We start from the raw sequence: 10,128 nt of genomic DNA, 5'->3' as shown, positions 1-10,128 counted from the left end.
AACAAAGATGTGTTCGTTCGTGTTCGGCTCGTTTTGGCTCGAAATACTACTCATCAAGTTTATATATATATGTATATATATATATATATATAAAGTAGTATTTTAAAAAAAAATCTAATTGACTACAAGGCTACAAAGATTTATAATCAATAAAATATTGATGAAGAAAATAGAATAAAAATTATTAAATTAGATTCAAATAATGTTTTTATATAAATAATAATTTTTAAATCTTGCTCAAACCCTTATTGTTTTATGACGACATGATTAGGGTTGTTCAAAAGGACTCTTTGTTCGTGAACAGCTCGTGTTCGGCTCGTTAAGCAAAAGAGCTGAACCCGAACACTCTTTTTGAGCTCGAAATATAAATGAGCCGAACGCGAGCTGAGCTTGGCTCGCTCGTGTTTGTCTCGTTTACACCCCTAGTCGGGAAGTTTTTTAACTACATAAGCATACTAAATAACCACCTAAGTAGAAATTTGTGTTGGGTCAGTCAAGTTCGAGAAGCACTGGGACTCTCCTCAGGACATGTAAAAATGATGCAGTTATTTAGAGTGGCTCTTAGAGATTGTGGAGATCCTATTAGTATGACTTGGGCTATGGTCAAGCATGCAACCCATTTTAAAACTGGTCTGAAGGTCGTGCATAAAAGTAAAAGTAGGTTTTAAAAGCCCTAATCTTTTAATGCTAATTTTAGATTTTCTCAACCTCTTATGATTAATATTTTTGTAGGAAAAAAAAACAATTTTAAGGTTCTAAGGAGCGTAAATTTCAACCAGAAAGAAACTAGGAAAATAATCCAAACATGCAAATATACCAAAAAAGTATAAAAACAAGTCAAATATAAAATAATAAAAGGTCGGTGTCACTGGGTTGGCGACATATCCCATAAAAGAAAAATGTGGTCAGGCTCTGGATGTGTGATCCCAATTCAATATATAAAAAAGATTTATAATTAAAGAATGAGAAAAAAACAAACAACTCATGGTCCCCGTCATGTAGTTCCACCCATCTGATGCCTCAGAACCCGTGTCTGTACTATATTTCTAATACATAATCTCCTAAAACTCAGAAAGTACAGAGAAAAAAGAAGAACAAGGACTCGACTTGCATGAAACAACATTAGCGAGAAGGATAATAAACATGCAACATATAATAAGTCATTTTTTTTTAGTTAAATAACACCTAAAAATAAAAGGTTAGTAGAAATCATCACATGGTCCTCCTTAATGGTACATTTGTGTGCACATATATAGACACGACTCCTTACAGAAGAACAACATAATATGCTACCATTCATATCAAGCATGCAAGCACACCAAAAAGCATAAAATGTGATGCATAGTCAGGGCAACCAAATTAACAGAGAATTATATCTAGGACATCGTAAGAGACTGTCTAGCTTCCTAGTCCTTAACCTAGCACACCATCTAACGAAAATGTATCTTAACCAGCATCTAAGTGCTCAGGATAAGTCTCGAGGTATGTATGACTTTGATGGAATCGCCACACAGGCCCCACCCTAAAGATCCAAAGGATATAAAGAGTTCACCTATTATGCATTTTAAAAAAGAGTCGGACTTACACATGACATAGTTTACTACATGCATAATTTAAAAAGTATGACAAATGTAATAAGTAGAAAAATATACATTTTTGGTTTTTAAATGACAAATGTAATAAGAGCCATTAAATGTGAACTTGTTACATGCAATATGACATGAGTTAGATCCCTTAGATTATTGACAGAGTCATACTTACGTTAATCCCGATGTTTTAACTCGTATTGATCGTCGGGATCGACCTGGTAAGCAAAATTGTTAAGACATCGCAACCAACACGTAGTCACTGGCCTTCGAGCCTAACTAGCTATTGATACACACATACAAATGCAAATGCAAACAATCATGTGATAGAAGTGGTGATGAGTGTGTCGTTGAGGCAGTGACTCAGGAACGGGTTTGCCGTAGAGGCGACAACCCAAATGAATGGGTGTGTCGTAGAGACAGTGACCCAGAAGGGTAGGCGTGTGGTAGAGGCAGCAACCCAAAAGAATAGGTGTGTCGTTGAGGTAATGCCCTAGAAGGGTAGACGTCACGTGGAGGTAGCGACCCAAAGAAATGAGTGTGTCGTGAAGGCAGTGAACCGGAAGAGTGAACATACCGTACAGACATCAATCTAAAGAAATGGGTGTGTTGTGGCGGCAACAACCCAAAAGGTTAGGTGAGCCGTAGAGGCAACAACCTGAAAAAAAGGGTGTGTTGTGAAGGCAAAGACCTGAAGACATGAGTGTGTAGTGGATGCAGTGACCTTAAAAAGGTGGGCGTGCCTTGGAGACAGCGGTCCAAAGGAATATGTGCGCTGTGGAGGCAGGCACCCAAAAAGGGTGAGCATGTCGTGGAGACAACAACTGAAATATTGGTGTGTTGTGGAGGTAGTGACTCGAAAGAGGTGTGCATATCGTGGAAGCAACGAACTGAAATATGGGTGGTGTCGTGGAGGCTGTGACTCGAAAGGAAAGGGTGTGTCATAGAGGCAACGAGTTGAAAAATAAGTGTGTCGTGGGGGTAGTGACCTAAAAGGGGAGGGCATGCCATGGAGATAGTGACCCGAAAGATGGGTGCGTCGTGAGGGCAGTGGCCCGAAATGGTGCATATGACGGTCCAAAGCGGTGTCGTAGGAGGTGCAAGGATGTAACTCCCACTGGAGGGAATTTCACAACAAATTAGCTTGGTGACGGACCATTCGTTCACATAATATGTGAACGTGAGAGATACGTGTATGAGAAACAAAAATCCAAGTGCAACACGTGTAAATGCACAGGTTATGAAAGATCAGGGTGCTATGCAAGCAAGCACACAGAGATGGGAAGTGCAAGTGTGAGCCACATATGAAATGGTGCTAAGTGACATGACGCAATCACGAAGCAAATGTGGAGTAATGTGTCATTTAGAGGCATACGTACTTATCACGAGCATATGTTTTGTCATAATAGATTCGCCCACCATACTTATCAAGCTCATCAGAGTGTGAGTGAATAACTAAATCAATATCCTTTAAAATGTTATGTGGATGTGGCCCAAAAAAAAAAAAAAAGGGAGAGAGAGAGAGGATTGATATCCTTCAAGAAAGCAAAGCTAACCACAAGATATCAATTGTAAAGACATAGCACAATCTCGATACAAAAGTATAATCAATATGTCTTAGTTTCAATACCTTCCTCTCTCTCTCTCTCTCTCTCTCTCACTACCCCCCTCTCTCTCTCTCTCTCTCTCTCTCTCTCTCTCTCTCTCTCTCGCATTAAATGTTTTGCATTTATGTTGTGCTAATGTTCACAATTATATTTACTTAAATGCGCTAAAAAATCATATTACATTACTAATTACTATTCTTATTTGTTAAGACATAATAACACATGAAAGTTATTCTCAATTTAAGATGCCACAAATTATATAATATTAAGTTAAATTCAATAGAAAAATAAATATAATATTTAAATATTTAATATTATAAGTATTTAACTTTAAAATTATTTATGTTATCTATATATTAAAGTTTGAACGTAAATGTTATTAACTCAAAAATTTAACTTAATTGAGAAATTTTGTTTTTAATCATATGTTGATGATATAAACTTTTTTCTTAACCTTAAATTATGTTCATATTAAATTTGTTGTATCATAATTTATCCTCTGTGAATCACACCCTGAGAGTTAGAGCCGAGTGAATGAGAGAAGGAAGAGAGAGCAGAATAAGCTTAATTTTTTTTTGTAGGGAGAATTGATGGAGAGAGATCCTTTTTGTATGAAAATTGTTTCTAATGTCGTTAAGACCATGATTGATCGTATATTTTTTGTCATATTTACATTACAATTTGAATTTTAACATTGGTGATAATTTTGTTGGTTGGTTGACTTGAAGTTTGCTAATTAAGGTGGCTAGCCGAGTGACATACGTGCCCTTTGAAGTACACGTTGGTCGATCGAGGTTTTCGACCGCATGATACTATTGCTAGGTCTATTTTGTCACAATCAACAAAAGCGGTCGGTTGTGAGGTGGTCTTTCGATCCGGACACGAGGTTGGTCGATGGAATGTGATCAATTAGTTTTGTTTTTTTGTTGAGTGTGTCGTGGCTGATTTTTCGTTCAACACGAGTCTTACAGGAATTGTGTCTCACATGAATAGTTGGTCCATCGTTTCAACCAAATCTCCCAACCTCACAAGGCCGACGTGGCACACAGTTGAGATGATTTATGCCTCACTTTCGACAGATTTGCCGCTATCGAGCAAGAAATCATCAATAGAGCTTGAACCTATCTTGAGTTTGGAGGTAAGACTTCATCCTCTGCCTTGAATTGTCGTTTGATTGCTCACGTGAAAAGAATATTATTTCATCTTGATCGTTCATCATTTTTGAGATTCGTGATTTTTTTTATGTATACTAAATTCAAAATTATTTGCTTAGCTTAAAAGTCTTCCCATGATATACCGAACAAATTGATTTTACTCAGTGAGGTCCTGTTCCGGGGGGCGAGAAAGAATCGCGACGCCACGTGGCAGAAGGCAATTTCTCTTGACCCGCTGCAGTAATGAACATGGTGGCACTTTTAAATTCATCAAGTCCGTCAATTTTCCATTCTTCTCCAGCTGGACGGTTAGATTCCGTGCGCTGTTTATGCTCTCGTACTAACAAGTTGGAAGAATAGAAGCCTGAGTTGAGAATTATCTATAAATTGTTCTCCTCCCTCTTGAATTGCAAGGGGGGGTGCGGGGCAAAGTAGCTACAGGGGAGACAGAGGAGCAGCGGCGGAGGAATCCCTACGCGCCTGTCATGGTTAGCGAGCGAGAAACAGAGAGAGAAAGCTCTCTCTCTCTCTTTATTCTAAGCTATTTTGATTTTCGATTCGTATCTGGGGTTTTGTTCTGTTTTTACAATTGATACTAGATTCGTGATTTCAAAGCAGCGATGAGAGAATTGAATATTGTCTGGATTAAGTTGATGTAGATGTTGATTCTGGATTTCGTTTTGGAATGAAGCTTTTGATGTCATGACATTTTTTATGCTGGATCTGGTTTCTTTCAGTTTAAGCTTTTGTATAGAATCCTTGTCGTCTCTTTTCTCGGTTTATCTTTGTGGTGACATTTTGGAACATGTGTAGGAGGAATTGCCTGCGCGTGGTTTTGGATTGGAGCTTGAGGAGTTCGCTCCAGCTTCAACGCCGCCGCTATTTGATGAGGATTCACCAGGTTAGCTTCCATGATTCTATTAATTGAATTATTTCTCCTGTATTTTCAGTCTTTATGGAAATAATCTCTTTTAGTTCTGTAATTTAATCTAACGATTCTGATGCTTGTGCTGAATTGTTTTTATCTTCGTTTAATTTCATTGATCTGCGTTACGCCATTAGCATAATACAGTAAACAGAGTATCGGCAGGCAACTTGAATATTAATCGTTCGTTGTTTTCCCATAAAAAAATACGAGGTTTTTTAGTTTCATGGACATGCCGCAAGCATTAATTTAGAAAATTTAGATATAGAAATGGGAAGAACTTGTTTTTCCCATAAAAAGTACAGGATTTTATAGCCATGTTATGTTTAATATTTGTCTGTTAATGGGAACTTATTGAATGATCCTGATTCTCAGAAGATGAAGGGAGCAGAGCATCACCTGTTCCTCCGAACAAATCTCAGGTACTCACCACAGAACTAAATTTTCATTCTTTTGCCTTTTTTTCATTCTGCATTAATGGCTGATGAATACAGAACATTGGGCCTTCACCACAGAACTAAATTTTCATTCTTTTGCAGTCTTTTACCGGCAGCGAAGTGCAGGCTGTGGCTGAAGCGGAGGAGGAACAGCCGCCATTAATCAGCGCAAGCTTTCAGGATTTGAACATCTCTTCTACATCATACCCGGATGCATATATTGAGATAAATGACCTGCTGGATCCAAACCCACCGACATCCATTTCAGACAATTCCAACTTAATTTATGAGGATTCTGATGACTATTTTGATCCTGAAGAGTTGTTGGAGCTTCTTGGTATTAAAAGTGATCAGACCTGATTTGGATTTGTGGATGCTCACTCCGGCGCCGGCGCCTCCGCAGCCTTCTCTCCTCGGAGGTTCTTCTTGCTTATTTATGGCTGCTGCGTAATTTCTTATAATATATATGTCATGGTCTTGTTATAAATAAAGGAGAGAAAGTATCACTTGGAACTATTTGTGAAACCTCTGCTGTCCCTTTCCTTGTTCTGATTCTGTTCTGTGAGAAAAGGTTCATTAGGCAGTCCAAGTAGCCAGATCAAATCTTTTGGCTTTTCTATATCTGGAAAGCCAGTCTTTTGTTTATCCCTGGTTACATCCTTAGTTTTAGGAAGATTTGCATGCTTGCCACTCAATTCTTACGTATTTACATATATAACACCTAAATTTAGAGTAAAAGTTTTAGTATTTTTTATGCGATATTGTTATGGTATGACTCATATACCATATAGGGACAGACGCTGGAACGAAGCGGAGCGGAGCGAAAGAATCTGTCCAAATTAGGAAGTTACATTATGTGGGTTGGGGATGCTGGGTCAACGCCCCGCTATACGGTACAGAGGTAATTTGGGAATTACATATTGTACTGTAGGGTTTACTCTAGGATTATAAATAGGCCTGTTTGTAATCCTAGGTTTTTGAGAGAGCTGAATATTGTATTCTGTAATCTTTTCTGAATATTGAAAAGGAGGTCGCCGCTCTGCTCCCGAGGACGTATGCATCTTTGCCGAACCTCATTAAATCTCTGTGTTCTTCTGGATTTGTGTCGGTTCTTATTTTTCTTCGCCCTAATTTTCTCAATAGATATAATGTGAAATGTAAATTTTAGGGGTTAGATATGTGAATATATAGGAATTGAGTGGTATGTATGTGAAGGCCCTATAAATTGGATAATTTTTTTTAAAATTACCTTTAATTTCTTTTTAAATTTGACAATAAAAAAAGAATAATTTTTAAAAACGACAGAGTAGGCACGTTAGCGGCGACTTTGTGACGTCGCAACTTCTGATGGTACTGGTAGTTTTTATGGGTTCATGTGATGCTGAAAAGATGACCTCACATCAGGATATAGTAAACTTTTGTTCCGTTGTAAACACCCGGAAAGCTTTTGTTTAGTGAAGCAATGTCCCCCGAACATATCCCGAAGTTCTTGCAAAAACGATAAAGTTTCATCATTTTAGATCACAAGTAGCCTTGAGTCATGAAGCTGAAGAACAACGTGCCGACTTTCCTTGACTGTCAAAGCCGAAGACAAAGTCTTCCGAACCCCCCTGCGATCCTTGAGTGTCGACGATATAGGAACGATCTCAGCGCTGAAATACGATTTAAGGTTTGCTCCCTAGTTCTGATACCATGCGAAACTTTTGAGTAAATATGTTGAATGCCCTTATTCCTTTGCTTTCATTTCAATAAATAATAGTCTTTACGAAATTAAAAAATGGGCCGAGAAATATATATTTCAAAGTCCTCTTAATCTGAATTAATTACTTCAGCCACCATATTTATTTGTTGAGCCCATGTAATCTCTTAACCATATCGGTGCTTGCTTTCATCTTGCCGAACGACGCGCTCCTTCGAATAATATTATTGTCCGTGTGACCATGCTCTTGGGAAATATGATAGTATTGTTATATGATGTTAATGATTTTGGGGGGGTCCTATGAGTAAATATAAGTACTAATCAGTTCGGACGACTTAGGAAAGTTCTCTCGATCAAACTGTATTATGTGATTATTTAGATGCCTCAATGATGCTACAATTCAATGATATTAAGCTCTTTAGAATTGCTTTGGCGAGAAGCTCGAGTTAATTATCAGTATTTTAAATTTAAAATCGGTTTGACCTACGAATTATGCACATAAAGCTCTCAAAAGTAATCAATAGCTTGACTTGACTAAGATTTGACCAATTTTGGACCTTCGAAACCATCTCGTCGAACCAACTAATCTGTTGGTAACTTTGATGAAATCACAGTTCTGCATATTTTTTAATTGTAATTTAAATATTTCTTCCCAAAATTATTTCGAGATTCATACCATACTTCGAAATTCATTTTAATTTAGTTTTTTATCTTAAGTTATGTTTAAATTATGTTTATATTAAATTTAAAATTATTTGCTTAATTTCAAAACTTTATATTATATAACTAACAAAGAAATTTCATTTTGATTATTTTAGTCTGTGAGATGACATTTCCATAAAGGAAATCTTTTTCGGCGAAGAAACCAATCCATAAGCGCCACGTGGATTGAAAAAAAGTTCTTGCGGTCATTTCCAGCTGGACGGTCCAATGCATCTAGAATTCCTGTGTATTTATTTACTTCTCTAACATCTGAAATTTAATATTTATATTCATAACACTTTAATGTTATAATGTTATGCATCAAAATATGTATTTCATTAAACAAAATAAATAATATTAGTGATTGATGAGTGCTAGAAATTTTATAACGGTAGAGTAATAATTTTCATCGTGTTAACGCTGCTTGAAAGACAATTACGCACTCAGAGAAATAAGCAAGAAGGAGACTCCTCGACTTTTTACGCATAAAAACATTGAAAGAGAAAAAATCACAGAACCTAGCCCAATTAAAATAATTCATAATGTATGTTAAGTACATAGGTTCACTCTTTTCTCTAATTAGGGAATATCAAATTATAAAGTTCTACATTAGTAATTTAGTTGTAGTTTTATTTTTTTTTGTCATAGTTGGCTGAAATCATTAAAATGCAGTGATTGGTTCGATCAACAAGTTTAATTGTCCTGAATGAAATTGTGTGCATAAACACGGTGCTTTTGCAATGTCCACTCAATCGCAGAGTGCGGGGGTTTAATTGGACGACAAATGCATTAAGACCCCGCTTATTTGGTGTGATGCGTTTTAAAAACACATCTAGGCCCGTTTGTGGCGGATTATCTTTCAGCAGCTAATCAAAAACTTAGTAATAAGCTGCTCCAAACATACCCTTAAAAAATGAGCTAATAATATTTATTTTTCATATAAGTCCTCTTAATCTTAATTAATTACTGCAACCACCATATTTGTTTAATATCAAGAAATTTTGTTCATTTTCATGTTGCATTCAACACAATTAAGATTTGTTGAATCTACGCTATAAAATTATAATGAAATCAACAAAGTTAGTTAGATGAAACCATCATCATGAGATAAACATGTATAATTTCTTTTTTTAATTTACATACATAATATATATTTACATATCTAATATTTAAATTTTATTAATTTTATTTATTTATTTTTATTTTTGGTCAGCATTTCTCTGGTTAAACGCTGAATAAGCATGCATTTGATTATATGATTAGTGCTGGAACTTTAACAGGTGCTAAAAGGGTTTTAAGTAAAAAAAATATCAATAGGAAATTTTCATCATCCGACATGATTTTCAAGACTCGTCTCGACCTCCAATTTCAACAGACTTTATAGTCAAAGTGAGCGATCGATGATACTGACCCAATGATATCAAAATTAGTCCAATCCAAATCAACTGGAGCCCTGATCAAGCCATCACACTAAGTTTGAAAGTATTTCAGATATATTTGGAAGATCAAATGGATGTCGAATCAAGCGAGTTGATAATTGAACCAAAAGTCTCTACAAGACGAGTCCAACGAGTTTTTTTGTGCTAAATGCTTATATGATCAGTGCTGGGGCATTAAAATAATTAGCATTAGTAATATGTTTTTCATTTATAAAGTATAATAAATCATTAATTATTTTATCCACCAATTTCTTTATTTTGAAGAATTTACATACATGACACCAAAGTTTTTATGTATTTTTGTATACATCTAATATTTTTAGGGAAAATAACATTCACAACACTCAATTCTTATGAATTTACATCTCTCACCTAAAGTTTCATAATTTTTACGAAACACTTTACATAATTTGACTATTAAAAGGAGAAAATGAGGGTTGTTTTTCATATGATGTTCGTAATTATAAAAGTATTTGCGTGAAATTAATGAATATGAAAGTTTTGGATGTTATGTATGTAAATCTCATATTTTAATTTTAATTTATACATTATATATATATATATATATATATATATATA

The 10,128-nt window shown here is 35.7% G+C and overlaps 1 protein-coding gene across 1 annotated transcript; it reads left to right on the top strand.

Moving 5' to 3' along the window:
- The first annotated feature begins 4,740 nt into the window (after window positions 1-4,740).
- Window positions 4,741-6,424, top strand: LOC110020862. The gene is made up of 4 exons (XM_020719130.1): window positions 4,741-4,835; window positions 5,161-5,248; window positions 5,648-5,694; window positions 5,812-6,424. The coding sequence occupies exons 1-4, from the start codon at window positions 4,833-4,835 to the stop codon at window positions 6,067-6,069; spliced, it is 396 nt and encodes a 131-aa protein (XP_020574789.1). The 5' UTR covers window positions 4,741-4,832; the 3' UTR covers window positions 6,070-6,424.
- The last annotated feature ends 3,704 nt before the right edge of the window (window positions 6,425-10,128 follow it).

Source organism: Phalaenopsis equestris, unplaced genomic scaffold, assembly GCF_001263595.1.
Source record: "Phalaenopsis equestris unplaced genomic scaffold, ASM126359v1 Scaffold000107, whole genome shotgun sequence".
NCBI classification, from domain to species: Eukaryota; Viridiplantae; Streptophyta; class Magnoliopsida; order Asparagales; family Orchidaceae; genus Phalaenopsis; species Phalaenopsis equestris.
This window is presented reverse-complemented; position numbering and strand designations above follow the sequence as displayed.